The sequence below is a fragment of the Achroia grisella genome, unplaced genomic scaffold, assembly GCF_030625045.1.
Source record: "Achroia grisella isolate CSIRO2021 unplaced genomic scaffold, CSIRO_AGI_Agris_v1 utg840, whole genome shotgun sequence".
Taxonomy (NCBI): domain Eukaryota; kingdom Metazoa; phylum Arthropoda; class Insecta; order Lepidoptera; family Pyralidae; genus Achroia; species Achroia grisella.
This window is the reverse complement of record NW_026713038.1, coordinates 2,291,655-2,311,444: the sequence shown is the minus strand read 5'-3', so window position 1 is coordinate 2,311,444 and position 19,790 is coordinate 2,291,655. Positions and strand designations below refer to the sequence as shown.

Genomic DNA, 19,790 nt, shown 5'->3' with positions numbered 1-19,790 from the left:
CAGCATCGCTACTGCATTTTTGGCGGTGGTGCAAGCCAGGCCTGGATTGATTTTCACCCAACCCTTGCAGCCTATTGGCGTTGAATACGCCCATGATTCAATACCAGCAATTAGAGCCCATCCAGCAGTGGAACTTAATGCAGCTAGTGAAGCTTTACTACCACGCGATTTGTTGAAATCCAGCGATTTCTACGATAACCCATTAATCGCTTCTGGTCTGGCGAAGGAGTCGTGGTTCACCAATAAAGAAATGCAAGTCGTGGAAAGAGAGGCCGAGAAAATTCCACGGCAGAAAATTTATAATATCGTCAAGAGTGCCGGTTTCTTAGATAGCCATTAATATATTAATATTATTTAGTTTAATTACTTTCATAAACGAAGATCCACATGAATTTACTTTGTTTATTTCTTTTATTAGACACTATTTCTTCAATAGGATACATGAACTATTAGTGTTGTAAATATTTTCGTATAATTTTAAGTAATTATAATTTAGAGTGTTATGGCCTAATGGTACATATCCTTATTGAGATCGAAAGTTCGCTAGTGCGATTAAAAAATCTTTATATTAATTTCCGATGGACTCTCCGGTGATGGAAACACCGATAACAAAACCACATAAATCGGATAGACGGCGGTAGACTCGCCCCTGCCACGTCACGGATTCCAATATACCCAACGAAATGTGGGCATGTCAAGTATTCGTTCGTCGACATATTGACAGTTGACTATCTTGACCATCCCATCTGGGATGGCGGTCGTGGGTATATTATTTTAATATGTATAAGTATTATAAATATCGTCACCTTGTATACCTAATATAATTCTGTTAGCTTAACATTTTTACTTTGTGTCTCTAAGTCATAACTTACAATGTAACGAAACGAATATAACCTTTAAATGAGTAATTGTATATAACTATCATTAATTATAAGTGTATTGATAAGTAATGCATTAAGTGTATGTAAATAAGAGTTGGTTTAAATTATGCGCGTAATTTAATTTGTAAACCGGTTTTTCTATTTATCTTTATTTAGGAATAATATTTTTGTACAAGAATTTAGTTTATTATTTACTTATATTTTTAAATTAAAACTATTAGTATATTAATACCACTGTGATCTCGAACAATAAGTACATTAAGTAAGTTATTGTTCAATTGTTATTATTAAAAAGAAACAATTGTTTTTGATAAAAAATATATTTTTTAAATTATATTTTCCTTGTCACAATTGCTGCCATATTGCGATTTTTTGAAGCTTCTACCTCTTTTACACGTCACCCAACACTCATGGACTGGTTTTTGAACGAAATCTGAAAACAAATATGACATCTGTACTAATGTTTGGATGTTTGGGGCAAACTTCAGTACTAGTGATCCCATTTGAAAATTCTTTTAGTATTATATAGCCTATTTATCAAGGAAAGCTATAAGCCAAATAACATCACGCTATAATCATAAAGAACGGAACAGCATGAAAAATGTTGCAGTAATGGGGAGAATATGATAGTGACGAAGTTAAGTGAGTCAGGCAACTAACAATAACATGAAATACACGATTGGTTTTGCTTATTGAGGTGTGGTGTGGTAAATGTTTTGCAAATGCAGTATTTACATACTACATAATTTTCTAAACTGACGGAAGACTTAACTTGTCCTAAGTGTCTTTAATAAACCTACTGCGATTAGTTTTAATTTTGAATAGGAAATGAAAATTAAAAAGACTAAAAACACGAATTTTGAGAATTTTTTAATATTATTAATATTGCTAATAATAATGACATCTCTAAAATTACATATATAAACTTAAATAATAAATAATATATATGAAGAATAAGTATATATTATAAAAAGTATAATACTAGTATTTTTTTAGTAAATAAATCTATACTAATATATATATAGAGACCGGATTTTGTTATTAAAAAAAGTAAACTCCGGAATCACTGCATTGATTTTAAAAATTCTATGTCGAAAATGTGCGGTGTGTGCAATACATATGTACATGTAGATTATATCTACAAAACTCATTAAGTTAAAATTACCCAACAAATCCAGAGTGGACCAGTAGGTAAGAAAAGTAAAAAAAAACATACTCATTACCAACTTGTAGAAAGTTCAAATTATTATGAATGGTACCTAATATAAATCATGCATCATCGGCGCCAGTGTAGGCGTTCTATTGGCCAGTAAGGTTCGATCTGCAAGTTATTTTTGGTCTACAGATACGTGTATCTACGGGGATACATTCTATGGGTCTTGGTAAATTGGTTTTCAATAAGACGAAGGAGTAGGATTTCACGAGAAGAGCTTAGGAGGCGATCCCTCTGAGTCAACACTAGATAAAGTTCGCGTGAGGGTATTTTCTTAAATATCAAAGGAATTCTGTTTTACTTATTTATAGCCCGTTTATTCAACGTGTTGGTATTTTAAAGAGAAAATGTCAGTAATCAAAGACTTAACAAGCGATGTATTTTTTTTAATTAGTGAAGTCTAAAGAGAAATGTATATTGGAAATTACGAAATTCGTGATATTTCTTTGTGAGACTTCGATCTTACAAAGGAATGTTCTTAATTTGACTGTTTTTATATTATCACTATAAATATTAAAAAAGTGATAATATATTAATATTTCTATCAATTATCGTCCAATTTTCAACTTTGATAAACCTGTCTCATTTCAACGCGAATCAGAACTACAAAAGACCTGAGTAGAAGTTTCAGCTCCTATCCATACCCTCAAACTGAAATAGTAATTAGGTAGTTCGAAAAAACACCGATATGTATAGTCCGTTTAGTTGGGAGATTTTCCGTATTTTTTTGATTATTGCATTATAATTGAAGACACATTTTATTTATTCACATCATACTAAGTGAGCTTTACAGTTTCTCAATATACTCACTTACAGAAGAAGAAGAAGGAAGATTATATATACATTAACTATAAGAAATACGTTTTTAAGTATACCTAAATAATCTATTGCTAACCAACGAAAATGCAGTAAATTAACAGGTATTATTAACACGTTAATATAAGCACCCCATCTTTATATACTATTTTAAAAGGGTGCTACGAAGTCCTTAGGACAATAATATATAAGCAATTGTAAAAGAATTTGATAGACGGACTATCAGATAATTCCACGCACGGTGTAAAGGGCTGATCACCATCTTGAAGGGTAGTGGAAATTTTGATTAGAGTTTGCTATTATGATGTAAGTGTCCACAGCAACCAACGTGCTAACAAAGGATTCTCGAAATTCCCAATAGATAACAAGTTCTTCATGTACAAAGCCGCTGTAGATGACATATATACCTATATACATGTATGTATAGTCTCATGAAGTATTGTTTAACTTGAAATTATACTATGAATTTAGATTATTACTTACTATAAAAATTTTGGCGTTCTATACAAATGCCAGGAGATATTATTAATGACGACTTTGCACAGAATCAACTAAGTATATATCTCACATATTTCTAATGCTGAGGATTTTACTTTATAAGGTGCTTTTGGGCTTGAATATTATTTCGTGACATATATGTAGAAATAAAATAATGCGCCGGCATGATACGTTAGTTCTCAGAAATGGCAATGTGTAGGAATATAGCTAACGGTTTTGATTTTCCATCAGGTGAGTCGTCAACATGTTTGCTATTCCAGCTATATACAAATTATGCTTAAATTTATTTTGTATAAACAATCTAAATTGGTCAATTTTTAGGGGAACGAAGTCCATGCAGACAAAGCTGAGGGTTAACAAATTATAAATGAACTTAAAATACTTGTAAGTACAGACTTATCTCCTCTATATATAAGCGTGGGAGGATAACCTTTTGGAAATATCAGACAAAGATTAATTATATTTCTTCTTTACTCGTAGCTATGAGCTATATTAATAAGAAACGATATACTTACATTTCAAATTCGTAGTTATTGGGGTTCCGTAATAAAAAAAAATAAAAATAAACACACAGTTACTACTACTGGTGATCCTTTCATTCAGATATATAAACGTTATATTGAAATAATTACTAACGAAATACTTAGAATTTCAAATAAAAATCAAGATAAAAAAAAGTGAGTAAGAGAGGATTGAAAATAGAAATAATAAAAATTTCGATGCGTCACCACGCTGTATAGAATAGAATAGAATAGAATAGAAAATCATTTATTCAAATAAACTTACATTGAAGCACTTTTGAATAGTCATTACATTTTTTTTAATCTACCGCTCGTTCGGAAAGCTGTCTCATCACAAGAAGAACGAGCAAGAAACTTGCGTGTTGCTCTTTTAAATAATTTTATTATTACTTTGCTGTTTTAGATGTGTCATATTATCATAGAGCAAGACGAAGTGTAATATGGCGTTGTCACGCCAACACTATGTTTAGGATGAAGTTTTCCTTTAAAAAATGCAAGGTGGTAGCTTAATAAACTTTCAAAATAGCCTATCAAATAGAAACAAACATACACAAATCAAATATTTCTTCTTTATATTATTAGTATAGGATTTTTAATGTAGACTGACGTATACCTTTTTTGCTATCACAATTGAATTCATGCATGTCGCAGGTATCAATGAAGGTTCTCATCTCGCCGCAGGAGTCGATCCCGCACACTGGCACTTGATCGTGGCGGCATATGTCCGCTATTTTACATTCTTCATCTAGCTATAATATATTGTTACCATAATTTATTCTAGTTTTAAACCCACAGATATAAAAATATATATTTACCAGCTACTTGCCCCGGCTTCGCACGAGTGTATATTTATTATATATATATATATATATATATATATATATATATATAAACCTTCCTCTTGAATCACTCTATCTATTAAAAAAAACTGCTTCAAAATCCGTTGCGTAGTTTTTAAGATTTAATAAAAGCATACATAGGGACGGACAGACAGCGACAGCGACTTTGTTTTATACTATGTATCTAATGATAACAAAGAGGTATGTTTTTTATAATAAAATTATTATCAAGGCCTGCTCTACTACTAATTAAAATAAATTAGCAGTGCATGCCTTAATAACAATGATTGTAGGAATCTATTACAGCTATATTTATAAAAATAAATGTTTTTCCAAGCATTTGAAATACAGTTTTCTGTAACTTAATGTAAGATTTTTCAACGTAATACTATCTCACATTTTAGTTCCACTATCAAATTACATTGAGATTAAAACTGGTACAACTTAACTATCGCTCTTTTTCAAAACAGTCATAAATCAATGTGTTGGCGACATAAAAATCACTTCTCAGCATTCCTCACGATATTCTGTATATCATATACAGAATATCGTAAGGTAGGTATCAGAACTAAGCTGCTTATAGTTACTCCGGGTAAAACAACACATATGTGAGTATAGGAGAAATTATGAATATTTAAATAAGCACGCTAGTCTGGTTCCCCAGATTACCATAACCATAGCTATGTACATCTACACAAATACAAAATTTTAGGTCTCTCTCTTTGTAGTATAGATAAGTTTATATAATAATTAAGTTTATCAAAATATCTTATCATTTTTTCCACTTACCTTAGTTCCATCAATGTGTGCGTAGGAGTTCTGAATTAATATTGATAAACCAATTATAATTATAAGACAGTTGATATTGGACATATTAATATAGTATACATTTGTATTATTTTATTCACATAATATTTTCTACTCTTAGCCTATCAAGTGCTATGTGATAAAAAATTCATAGGCATGTACGTAATATTCGATTTGAAAAGCTATAAAAGTGGTTTATTCATTCTTATTGTTTTGACTTACCTACAACGATATATTACATTTTAACACAAATATGATTATATTGTTTACGATGATGGAATGTTTTAGGAGAAACTTAAGATATCAGAAGGTCATAAATGTACTATAATTTTTATTTTAGTAGACTTTGTAAAAAGTTGTCTGTGTAGAATCTATTTTAGCCGCCAAGTATCATGACTCAAGCTATGTATTGGTTGTGATAAGGTAGTGAAATTACAGCTTACAAGCATCACATCTCAGTCCATTGTAATGAAACTGAATAGAAATGGATGATTGCTATTGTGAGCGTCTGTTCATGCAGGCACATGGATGATCGTTACTGTCGCCCATCAGCTAGTTCGCTAAAACATCACATTGTTTTTTGTGTGGTATTTTTTTACAAATGAAACGAAAATATATTATATTATACTCTATTATTCGTCTTAGTGTTAATGTTGCAGTCTGTCCTAAATTCCGGCTTCTTGAAAGATCGACCTCTCTTACATGTTACCCAGCATTCATGTATAGGACGTTGTTTGAAATCTGAAAATTTTGAGAACTAAAGTATATTTTTGGATTGATGTAATGGATTGGTGTGTTAAGTTTACGCTAGCCGGGCATCAGTGGAGATGATTAAAAGAGCATTAGGTGAGGTTTGTTAGCCCATTGTGGCAAATTTATTAGGAATTTAACATAATGGTTTTCAGGGGGAACCGCGTGGGGACCTGACTAGCAATGGAGTTCTTAATCAACGTTACTAACAATCCCTTTACCCTCAGTATTATAGCATTTCTAATATTGACATAAAAGGAAAAAGCAACTATCTGTACGTGAGCGTTTTAATTTTTTAATATCAGACATCGGTAAGTAGGGGCAAAAAAGTGAAAATGAATATTATACCATACCATTCCAGGTACAATAAAACTTCTTATATTATGAATAAATGCATTTAATACTGACTTTTATTTACTATATGTCAAACTATCGGAATAAAATAAACTATAATTGCTAATATGCTTCTTATTACAATATATTAGTAAAAACAGAACCTATACCCTTTCGAGATTGTATGAACGCACTGATAATATTTCTAATAATCATTGCTTTCGGTTCTATTACGTTTATATGATCCCCCAATAGTTTTTCTCATATACGTATATTACAAAAATAGGATCAGTTACATTTTTATTATGTTTTATTATTGTATACATAAGTATTTATAGGGAGAAAAAGTAATGTTATTATTATAATAATAGTAGTATTATTAAGTTTTATTAATCGAATTAATTTTTCGGCTGAAAAGAACTAACAACAAAATTGGACTTGTAACAATACATATATTTAATTTTGTATACCTTTTTTGCTGTCACAATTGAACTCGTGCATATCGCAAGTGTCGATAAAGGTGCGCATCTCGCCGCAGGAATCGATCCCGCACATAGGAACCTTGTCATGTACACACAGATCAGCTATTTTACATTCTTCTTCATTCTACACATAGATTATATACAGAATTACTACTTGTGACTTTGTATACTATATATGAGACTAGCTGTACCCGCGACTTCGTCCGCGTGGAATTTAACTTTATTTATTTAAAATATAAGTAGCCTAAGTCCTTTTTATATTAGCTACGTGCTAAAAAAAGTCCCGTCAAAATTGGTCCAGCCATTTCAGAGATTAGCCGGAACGAACAGATCGATAGACAGACAGACAAAAATTGTAAAAAATGTTATTTTAGTATATTGTTCTTATTTATATTCCTATGCATGTAGTAAAAAACTGTTAAATCAATGTTACAAACAGACACTCCAATTTTATTTATACGTATAGATCAAAGATAGATCATGACCTTCCTCCTGATAAAAGATATCTTCATGTTAAATTTAATAAACTCTATTCATGTGATTAATCCTGAAAGTATAACAAACAAACAGGTAGGCAGATTTTCGAACGGCATCGGTGCTCTAGCTGTTTAGGACACCACTTTACTTCCGATCTTCGCGGGTTCGATTCCTTGCGTGGTACAAACATTTGTATTCATTAATATGATTGTTTGTATCAGTCCGGTTGTTTTCTATGTATATTATGTACATATTTACAAAAAAATATATATAACTAAGTATTTATATTAATTGGTTAGTACTCATAATAATAGCTCTACTTACGACTAGATAGCGTTGTGTACATTATATAAAAAGTAATTGACGTGGATTTCCATGTAAGGAATATAATGTGAAACATTTACTAACCTTTATTGATTCACTGTGACTGTTTACAGATGATATTAGGTATAAAAGAAAAGCTGAAATAAATTTGCAATATCATTGTTAGAAGTTACATCCTATTACACTAAAGATAAGCAAATCCGTTTACAAATAATTTGTGTGACTCGAAATCAACTGTCGATTTGGGTCTAATTTTATACTTAGGTAAAATTAAGTAAGTAAGGATACCTACCTTACTTACTTAATTTTATCTAATTAGGTGTTTATAGTGAATAAATAGATCTTGAAAAAATAAAAACGCGTAGCAAAGCTGTGTCGCCCAAGTACTTTATAGGCAGTATAGTAAGTGTAATAATTGTGTTTGGGGCATGGGCCTGTGTTGCCCCCTTCTAGATTTGGGGCTGGTTTTTTCCCGTGACTTAATTTGACTGTATTACTTTGATCCGGATAAAGTAATCCATGCCTTTCTCCACGTCATATTCCATATTTGTGCTAAATTTAATCACGATAAGATGAGCCGTCAAAACCAAAAAGGGAATAACCACATATAATTTATTATGTTTAATATTAAACTGGATTAAACGGGATTATTTTTTTCAGGGTCGTCCTAATAATAATGTGGTGTGATACTATAAATATAATACCTATCCAAAACGTAAAATGTCAACCCTTGCAAATGTCAAACTTTTGCGTACAAATGACACAATTTAGGCGGTAGAATCAAGTTCTAGCCTTTAGATATACCTACGTACCTATATAAATAGTAAAACTATACTAGCTGTTACCAGCAAATTAGTTTGCTTATTTTTAGAGAAAAGATAACTTATGTCTGTCTCCGTAATAATCAATCCACATGCCAAATTTAATTATGATCTTTTCGGCTGTTTATTTTAAAAACAGAATACGCCTTTTTACACAGATACATATATTAGTACAGTTTAGTTGCAGTTTTGAGAATAGTTATCAGAATTTTAGAACATGAGCTGTTTGTGCTGTATTTTTATCGAATTTTATCTATCATTATTATATATGTATACATAGATATATCCTTTTACGACATAGTACTGACATATGCTCTAATATTGGAAATTTAGAAATATGTTAATATATTATATTTCACACTTCACCTACCTAGTGATATTTTCATGGCACTGCATTGTAACATGTAGTTACCTACTTATCTACCCGAATGTTTCCCACTTGTATTATAAAAACAATTTTCTTGGTTATCGCTTAATAAAACAACATTTCATTGCGTCTACTATTTATGGAAATTCATGGCATTATTTTCTGATACATAATTTTAAATACAATATTTGTATTGTATATATTTTAGTTCTTTTTATATCTATTTACTTTTCTATGTTCATGCCAGCTTCCATGCGTGGTAGAAAGTCTAAGAAAGTCCAGTAAAATATTTTTCACACGGATTTTTTTAAGGGGGTCTTCCTATGTGACGGCCTGTTTTTTAGGGATATTTTAGGATTTTTTTTCTACGACCAGTAAATATTTAGAGCTTCAAGTTTTTTATCATTTATTAACACATATTTGGACAGTATAAATATAAAATTTCAGCTAAAAATATTCAGTCAAACTAGAGTTACAGCGCTCTGAACACCCCCGCCTCGAAAAAAAGAGCTCCCACTTCCTCCACGATTCCGGCTGATCGGCTTATCTGAAAAAAAAAAAAAACGGCGTTTTAATTTGTAGGCTTAAAAGCACGGAATGACCTATAATCAAATGAATATAAAAAAAATTGGATTTTTGATAGACATTTGAAATAAAAGTTGCAAATTAGGCGTTTTTTTTTTTTTTTTTTTGCTATGAAAAAATCGAAGTTTTGAAAATTTTCGATTGATAATAGTTCATTCCATGCATTTACATATATTGAGTGTGCCCTGTAAATTTCAAGTAATTCGGTCCAGCCGTTTCTGAGATACAATGGAGGAAAGTTTGAAAAACACAGTTTTGAGAAAAACGCGTTTAAAGTTTCAAGTCCGTTAAAAACTATTAAAATATCAACTTACTCTCAATCGGCGATGCCTGATCCATAGAGTATTCCTTCCTCTTCCTCGTGAAACTCTTTTAAAGCAGATTGTTCAGCTCTTGAGTCAATCCTGGCTTGTTTAACGACATCACTTACGCGCCGCTCAGAGCGTAAGATTCGCTTTTCATCCCGTTTCTCAACATACGCTTGGGCTTCACGACCAACAGGGCATCCCATAATCGATATAACTTTTAAAATACCTTGAAAACCTTCATTAAAGATAATAACTGCTAAGTAGCTAGCAATTTCAACAACTTTGGGACCAGAATGAAGATGTTTAGGAGCGAAAGTCCAAATCAAAGAATTCAAAGATTCGTTATTGTTTTGTGTCTCTGCTCCTAAACAACGAATTAATAATTCGTCTTTCGATAAATCTTCGAAAACCGGTTTGATAGCTTCTTGGACTTGCGGAATTAGAGGTGGTTTATCGTGATGAAATTGGTCCAGTTCATTATTAGCTTCAGCCTTACGCCATTTACACCAACTGTCTTCGCCTTCTGGACAAAATTGATGCTGAGGGTTTTCATCAGAAGAACATTTGTGATAGTACGTTGCCCAAACTTCCTTTCTCATATCTTCAAGCGAATCTGGATGGCGTCGAATTGCTAATCCGTAGAATTTTGTAATTTCTTGGATAACTTTATCAGTAAGTTTACCTGCTCCTTTTCTGTTTAAGTCTGTAGAAACGTGTCTAAACTTGTATAAACAAATATATTAATAAAAGGGAGGCCAGGTATAAAGCCGACGGTACACAATAGGCCCGGTCTCTAACTGCCAACTCACCGCTCCGAACCGCTCTTTCTTTTACCTGCTGTATCTTTAAAACGACTTCGAATTTTCTAAAATCGCTTTACTACCGTATTCTAGACATGTTAAGGGAGCAATTTATGAAAAAAAAAAAAAATCGATTTTTTCAACCCATCACATAGGAAGACCCCCTTAAATAAATGTTATTAATATTGGTTTAATTATAAGATACACTTTGATATGTTTATATTATGGAATAATGTCATGGGATAGTATAACTTTACAGATATGTGGTTTTATCTTCAATTTGGATACTCTTTTACAATTCTGTTCAAAGTTTGTTATTTTAAACGGTTATAAAGATCATATTTCAATGATAGGTACTAGGTTATTTATTAATATTTGTTATTATTAGCTATTTATTATCAAATGTATGGAAATTAGTATTAATCTTACCTTATTTAGTATAATTACATGTTGACAGCAATAAAAAAAACATTTAATAATAAGTATTAAATAATTCACAATTTATAACTTTATTTGCGGGAATCATAATTAATGTCACACCGCAAAAATACAAGAGTAATAGTTCAATTTAGCTCGCAACTGAGATCCGTATCAACGTTCATAATTCAATCAAAACGTGCTTAGTAACAATAAATCACATTTCGAGAATCAATACTCTCTTAACAATCTTGATCGCTCTAATGCTAAAAGTAAGATCAAGTAGTATTTGAAAATTAAACAAAATATTATAGAATACTAAATTTATAATTTTTAACATAGTTGTTAAAAGCAAGAGATTCTTGAGTCAGTTGCTATTCTCTAACCTTTGTGTTAAAATATTTTTTAATCTTCACTTAATTTAACACTCTGTTATACAAATAATTGCTATACATAAACACTTCATTCACAACGAAATTAGGTTAGACTAAAAATGAGAGTAAATGACCTCAAGATGACAATATACAATTGATGGCAAATTGACCATAATATTAGAAAATATTAATACACATACAGAATTTTGCCTTGAGATTTATTAAAAAAAATCTATTTTCTTTGAAGTCAGTTGGTAAATGAACTGATTTTAAACAATGTATTAGTTAGTCTAAATTTGTTATTGCCTTATTATCGCATGACAACACAAAATTTAAATGAGTACAGTTTTACTTTGCGTAATAACATTTTGCAGTTTATGAATATACAATAATATAAACAAAATGATATAGGTAAACGTACTTTATATAAATAATACTAATACTAGACAAAAATGGTGGTTTTCACTGACTGTTTCCAGTCCTTTAGATACTGAATAAACTCATTTCCACAGTTATTACATTATTACTCATATGAATGAATGAATGAATGAATAATTTATTTGCAGGCAAACACTGTAAATAATTAATTACATTTCTACATAGCACAATTGTAATGCGCCAGTTTATGGTGTGCAAAACTTTACAAAATAAAATACTGATGAAATAATTATATAAAAATAAAACTACATTTATGTCGTAAAAACGGTCAATGTCAATAATCAATCGGTAAATATAAACACAGAATTTAGGGTTAAATAATAATTTCTTTTTTTATCTTTAAATAGAAAATTATATTTTCTTTAATATCATAAAAAGGTTTATTTTTAAAGTAAATTACTTAAAGCAGGTTTAGTTTTCTTAATTTAAATCTGCTTGAAATAAATAAACATATCAAATATCAAGATACTTAAAGCGTAGTTCTCAATTTCCTACACTATAAGTGGCTGAAGTGTCTCGCTTGGACTATTTGTTAGATGCCCTGAATTACAAGTCTATCGTTATGAAGTCTACAATTTATGGTGAGAGATATTATTGATTTATTCAATTTAAAAACTTAACTAAGAATTAATAGCAAATTCAATTAATTTTACTGTCTTAGGTATCATGATAATTTTCATAGTAAAGTCGTCCTATCAAATAGCTATAGAGGATTTAGAAGATATATTTCTCTATCCAATAGATGCTCCAAAGGTGAGACAAATAAATATTAACTAATTATAGACGTATTAGAATCAGCGGATACAAGTGCAACTTTTTAATTTTGCCAGAGAATTGAGAAGCGCGACACGTCAATGCAAAAGAAAGTCTTAAACAACTTTATAGAGGATAAATTGATCGAACATAGTCAGGCGTTGGAACATCTCCTCCGAATTGTTGAAAATAATGAAGAGTTAATTAAACAATTAGTTAAAAATTTTACTACAACTGTTGACAAGCCGAAGTTACCAGAAAAAGTTGAGGTACCTAAACCAACTAGACGTAATAATGGAGATGAAGAAATGGTAGACAATATTATTTTTAGATATGGAAAAAAAATTCCAATATATGGAACCCTATTTAAAAATGTTATTTTGAAAAATTTTGATGATAGAACAGATCCTATGCCGTTAGTAGAAAAAATATGAGTAGTGTACTGAGTTTTTTGAAGAGGTTCAAGTTATAAAAATATTTTAATTTATTGTACTTATTTATACAAATACATTTCCATCTATAGGTCATATAAATAAATTAATACTATTTTAAAATGCTTTTAATTTCTGCTTATTCATATTAATAGATTATTTAATGTTATTTACTATAACTTAATTTCTGTCCTGTCTGTATTAGAATAAAAATCTTTAGTAGCTATTTAATTTTCAGAATGACTGTGTACTATTTTCTAAAAGTCGTCAACTTCTGGGTCACCTATTCCAGCCGCCAAGCAGTAAGCAGTATTCTACATTACAGGGTACGGAAATTACAGGGTACGGAAGCATAACATCTTATTCCTTCAGAATGGCAGTGCATGAGTCACATGATGACGTATTTGACCATTTTATTGTTCATGTATTTGTCATTTACAATTAAGCTTGACGTCAACTTGTTTTGCAATTCAAGTTATATGAGCGGCTAAAATATGAATGAATAATATAATAAAACATGAATAAATGATTTTTGAATTTGAATTTGCTAAAAAATAATATTAAGAGCTTCTCTTCTTCCAGTTTATGTCTCGTCGGTCCATGCAAAGTAAGCCTGTGATTACATCAAGTTTGTCAATGAATAACGACGCTATCAATGCATGGTGTGAAGTCGCCTTGTTATGTCAGAAACGTTTCAATCCAGTTTGTGGTTATGATGACAACTTCGGTTATGCGAAATTTGATGACATTTGTCATATGTTTCAAGTCAATTGTTATTGGAAACATAGTGAGTGTTGCATTGTATGTAATGGTTGATGGTGTTTTCTATGTATATAAAGTACGTTTATACAAAACAAATCAGAATTTACAAATAAAAATATTTCAAGTTTTCGTATCCGTTGTCTAGTATCGACAACACGAAAATCGCTTAGCTTAACTAGAAGGCGCTGTGTGGATTAACTAGGCTTATTATTATTATTGATTATTTATATAGGTTCTAAGTATATATATTATACAAAGAAATATATATTTCGTGAAAAAATACTACAACTTTTACGTGCTAAATTGCAAAATCTGTATTAAAATGTCGCGACTTCGTAACCATATAACTTTCATCTTTGTAATCTGATTGAAATAAAACTTAACTAAACTAGTGAAATTCACACCTAAATTGTTTAAGCCGATTGTGAGTATAATGCGCACAGACAAGACAACATCATCATCTGTTTCTTCCTTATCCGATTTATTTGTTCAGGGTCGGCGTATAATGTTTTTCCCTTCCTTCATCTCTGTTCGCATAGACAAGATATACATAAATTCAAAGAATATTTTTTTTGTCTTCTGTATCTTTCATGATATTTCATCAGTCATTTTTCAATGTATAATTTTTAAGTCTTATATATCTTTCATAATACTTCATCAGTCTCATGAGTTACTTTTATTATTTATATATAGATTTCAACTTTGTAGCTTCCCTGTCAAAAGTGATGCATATCATGACTATTCTACTTGGGTTTCTATTTATACACCGTTTAAGACTAATGCTAAAAAAATCCTGTTTTTGTAAATTGTTGTGTTTTATGAAAATCTGATATTTTTGTTCCAGATTTTGCTTTAGTGCCTAATTGTAGGCCATTCATATAAGATAAAAATATAATAGATTCGAATCCTTTGGAACAGCTTAAATTGAGATTGTATATTGTGATAATAAATGATTCTAATGTAACGAAAGCTATGTATATTTAATTATCAGTATAAAAGATTCTTATTATCTCTAACTCTAACTCTATATTTTCTGTATTAAATTGTGGCTATATTAGAACAGGATTTTTTATTAAACTGTTATCCGATGCCAGTACCTAACTCCTTAGGATTTGGACAGATGCCCTCTTCTTCTTTAACATGCCTGTAAACTAAAAAAAAAATAGTTAAACCGATTTCTGAGATATTTAGATGTATACAAGAATTATCGATTTAATTTTATTGAAATAGATGTAATAGAGAAATTTATTCTTATAGAGATTATGTCAAAGGTTTAACACCATGCTGTAACACACATATGCAAGTTAACCCATATTTAATTGTTAATCTAAATATTGTGTAATGTACACTAATGTAATGTAATGAAATGTACATATACTGCTTGTAATTAAACATATATTTGAGTGCTAATATACAAATAAAAATTCTTAACTATCAATCTAGTTACACACATAAAATAAATTGGCACGATACATACCCATATTATATTCACAGGAGTATTCGTACAAATCACATAAGTCAAGAAAAGTTCTAGCTTCGTTGACCGATTTTCCACATATAATGACGGTGTCATGGAAACATGTGTAAGCATGTTCACATAGTTTCTTTAGTTCAGTCTGAAACAATTAAAGAAAGGGGCCATCTATACATTTAGTCGCATGTTGAGAGGGAGGGAGAAGTCACACTAAGAGGAAATCTTTGGACAGCTGTGACAAGGTCGTAGGATGGTCTCTAATGAGGATTAAGCATTCATTCTCTTTTTTTCTATTTTATTATTTCATTGAATTAGTGCTAATCGGTGGTTTGTATGCACACACTTAAACTTAAATTGTAAGTAAGAATACATTATTTAAAAGAGCAACACACAAGTTTCATGCTTGTTCTTCTTGTGATGAGACAGCATTCCGAATGGGTGGTAGATTAAAAAAAAAATGTTATGACTATTCAAAAGTGCTTCAATGTAAGTTTATTTGAATAAATGGATTTCTATTCTATTTTTTTATTCTATTCTAATTATATTAAAAAAAAGGGTAACATTATATCCTGATAAATAAATAGGAAGCTAGAAAGAACTAGTTAATGATAAATTAAATAAGCAACACTGTGTAATTGTGTTGCTCATTTATTATACAAATATTGTCAAAGTTTCACTTTGAAATCATCCTAGTCATTATAAACCTTTCCGACTCAATGTACTTAAATAGGCTCAACCACACGCCGTCAAAAACCCATGGTGAAATATCATGTATATAAGCAACACTTACAACGACTTTCAATTAAAGATAACTAATTAAATAATGTTATAGATATCTTAGAAAAGAAATACATTTTTATGGAATTATATTATCATTACAAAGAATATTCATTATTTAAATTATTAACCGGGTCTTAACACGAATAATTTTATGGCAAATAAAGGTATTTACCTCTCTCGACGTTTCGACTAGGTTGCACTAGCCGTGGTCACGAGCTGACTGGAGTAACAGCGATGTCAATGTAGATAGGTGACAGCAGTTTTTTCTTCATCTACCGTCACTAGATTGTTTAACGAAAGTTCGCGACACACAGCACTCACGGTATCCGTACACTTATTGACTATTGATGCTACTGAACTTTGCTTGAATTTATTTATGACTGGATTCCACGCAGATGATAATTTTAAGCCATCCTCTCTGTTGAAATTGGGATGTTTTTTAATTTCAATCGCCTCCCGGACCATTCGTGGATAATAGTGACGATCAGTAGAGAGGACCTTAGGCGCATGTAGTTCAATCCAGTGATTTGTTCCTGCGTTCAGTAGATGATCGGCAATCGCTGATTTGTGTGGTTGTCGATTTTTAACCGCTGCGATGTGCTCTTTGACTCTCTCGGCTATTGATCGTTTTGTTTGGCCAATATAAGAGCTTCCGGTTTTTTAGCTTCTATAATTATAATTATTATTTTATAAATATAATTTTAATAAGCGCGTAACAAAAGCTAAAAAACCGGAAGTGAACAGGCAGCCAGCGTACATGACTTACTTAAGAGGAATAACGGACAAAATTGGAACAGCACTAAATAAATACTCCATTAAGACTGTATATTATCCGCCCTCAAAAGTAAGGAACAATTTACGTTCACCAAAGGATAAGCTACCTTACGAAGCTCCAGGTGTCTACAAAATTGACTGTAGTTGTGGTAGCTCTTATATTGGCCAAACAAAACGATCAATAGCCGAGAGAGTCAAAGAGCACATCGCAGCGGTTAAAAATCGACAACCACACAAATCAGCGATTGCCGATCATCTACTGAACGCAGGAACAAATCACTGGATTGAACCTCTCTACTGATCGTCACTATTACCCACGAATGGTCCGGGAGGCGATTGAAATTAAAAAACATCCCAATTTCAACAGAGAGGATGGCTTAAAATTATCATCTGCGTGGAATCCAGTCATAAATAAATTCAAGCAAAGTTCAGTAGCATCAATAGTCAATAAGTGTACGGATACCGTGAGTGCTGTGTGTCGCGAACTTTCGTTAAACAATCTAGTGACGGTAGATGAAGAAAAAACTGCTGTCACCTATCTACATTGACATCGCTGTTACTCCAGTCAGCTCGTGACCACGGCTAGTGCAACCTAGTCGAAACGTCGAGAGAGGTAAATACCTTTATTTGCCATAAAATTATTCGTGTTAAGACCCGGTTAATAATTTAAATAATGTATATTAAACACGAAAGTTTAAAATTAACAAAGAATATTGTATATAAGTCAGATCAAAGTAGATTAGAATCCAACATAAAATTCAAAATATAGCTATATGTCGTGCGTGGGTGAGCTTAGTTGCTACGTACTCTATAAATGTCTAGAGTCTGACACGTGTAAGATGAATTGGAGTTAAATTAACGTCATGCTGAGACTTGTTGTTTACTGCAATCAAACTTCTATCAGTTGTTTATAAATAGGAATCTTAATCCTAACTAATATTAAATGCGACAGCGAATTTGTTTCTAAGTTGTCGTGAAATATTGAGTAGAGTTAGTACATCAAGACACACCAGGTCTCAACATGTATAATTTCTAATAAATTATATATATTAAAAAGTTATGTATATTCTGCGAAACGAAATCTTCCATCAAGGCCATATTTGTATTGTAGGTGGAATATCACTTACATTTATTATCACGTATTATCATTCGATAATAGATACCTATTGCACGGTTTTTATTTCTATAGGAGTTAGTTAAAACAGGATATATTTCTACGCTTGTATTGTGACGACTGACTCAAACAAACTCGACCAGGGCGGTCAACATAGAGATACATTTATAACTATTTCTAGACACCCACAATGATTCACCATACAACACACCTAAAGCACTATAAGTACTTTTAAATAAATATATACAATTTATAAACTACACAATACAAAAATTTACAATTACAAATTATATATTAAATAAATTGATAATACTCTAATAGTCAAAGACTATTTATTACCTCAAATAATATGTAGAATATAATAAATGAATCATTCTTATAATTAGGTAGCGAAATAATAAAAACAAATTCTGCCGTTTTACATTAATTAAGAGGGGTCATTTTTTTCTAAATATTTTAGTCACTTATACTAAATCAATTTTTTTGAATTAATATTCATGCTACAGATTCATATAATATATGCAGAAATGTATATAATTAGTTCAGATTTCTTAATTAAAGATATGGAATCACATGTAAATAAGATAAAATTTAGATTGAATATCGACAGGTAACGAGATCTAAGAGCGAGTAACTTACCAAATGAGCTTTATCGCCCACTATATGTCCCTTTGTAATATTAGAAGAAAATATACACTGCAATAACATGAGTAATCGAATCGATAGAACGTTCGCTTTGAAGCGAGTTGTTCGAGACATCGTCTCTTGTGGTCTATACAATATCTCGTTGCAATACATTAGACAAAGGGCGGAAGGTAATCGGATTAGGTTTACCGAGAATAAATGGATTCCGTGATGGAGTTATAGCGTTATTAATATAGGAATGTTGGCTCTATTGTTTAGAATTGCTTATTTAAGACCGTTCACATATGAAGTTTAGCAATGTCCACATTATCTGTATTGTTTTTTTTGCAGAACTAGCTTTTATCCCCGAATTTATCTGTTTTTTTCTGCCACAAAAGCTAAATTATTTCCGTCCTAGTAATACAATTTATCTTCACATCAAGTTTCATTAAGACCCTCTGGAGGGGTCCTAAATAGGTAAGTAACAGACAAACGCACTTTCGCATTTATATTATTAGTATGGGTTATATTTGTGGGTGGATTGGTGCTAGGAGAGTGTATAGTCTTATGACCCCTTATGATCCCAAAATAAGATAAATCCTCGTTTCACCATCCTTTAACGGCCTCGGTAACCTAGCACTTTACCATTTACTTTACCGATGGTATGATTGGGAGTTCTTTTCATTGCACGGTAAAAACATTTGTATTCATGAATATGATTTATATTAGACTGGGTATTTTCTATGTGCAATACAAAAAAAATATATCAGTATAGTAGTATATAGTATCAATACAGCAACAAGGACATCACGTCTACATGTAACGTCCGTGAGAACCCTTATGTCTTGCCGTGTATTGCAATATTGATATGTCCTATAAATCTAGAAAACAAACGGCAGAAATAGCTGAGTCGAGGTACACAAACGACTTTATTGAAAATCTACATAATAAATTTCATTACGTTACTCTAGTATATATTTACGATACGTACGTTATACGATACTTCAGCTTCAAAATTCGTCATGAC

General features: G+C 31.1%; 4 protein-coding genes across 4 annotated transcripts; 2 read left to right on the top strand and 2 right to left on the bottom strand.

The window, feature by feature from the left end:
• Positions 1 to 4: 4 nt before the first annotated feature.
• On the top strand, positions 5 to 379 carry LOC131852131 (uncharacterized; the record flags this gene model as incomplete). The annotated part of the gene is made up of 1 exon (XM_059202767.1): positions 5 to 379. A coding segment is annotated over one exon (336 nt), but the record flags the coding sequence as incomplete, so codon positions are not given.
• Positions 380 to 6,197: 5,818 nt separating this feature from the next.
• On the bottom strand, positions 6,198 to 9,148 carry LOC131852168 (uncharacterized). Its single transcript, XM_059202809.1, has 4 exons — positions 9,133 to 9,148; positions 8,026 to 8,078; positions 7,129 to 7,264; positions 6,198 to 6,316 (listed from the first exon to the last, which is right to left on the bottom strand). Exons 1-4 carry the CDS (start codon positions 9,146 to 9,148, stop codon positions 6,198 to 6,200), a joined length of 324 nt encoding a protein of 107 aa, XP_059058792.1.
• A 3,718-nt stretch (positions 9,149 to 12,866) lies between these two features.
• Positions 12,867 to 14,879, top strand: LOC131852130 (uncharacterized). The gene is made up of 3 exons (XM_059202766.1): positions 12,867 to 13,223; positions 13,803 to 14,022; positions 14,842 to 14,879. Exons 1-3 carry the CDS (start codon positions 12,906 to 12,908, stop codon positions 14,877 to 14,879), a joined length of 576 nt encoding a protein of 191 aa, XP_059058749.1. The 5' UTR covers positions 12,867 to 12,905.
• Positions 14,880 to 15,077: 198 nt separating this feature from the next.
• Positions 15,078 to 18,898, bottom strand: LOC131852166 (uncharacterized). Its single transcript, XM_059202806.1, has 3 exons — positions 18,779 to 18,898; positions 15,475 to 15,613; positions 15,078 to 15,148 (listed from the first exon to the last, which is right to left on the bottom strand). The coding sequence occupies exons 1-3, from the start codon at positions 18,896 to 18,898 to the stop codon at positions 15,078 to 15,080; spliced, it is 330 nt and encodes a 109-aa protein (XP_059058789.1).
• Between the last annotated feature and the right edge of the window lie 892 nt (positions 18,899 to 19,790).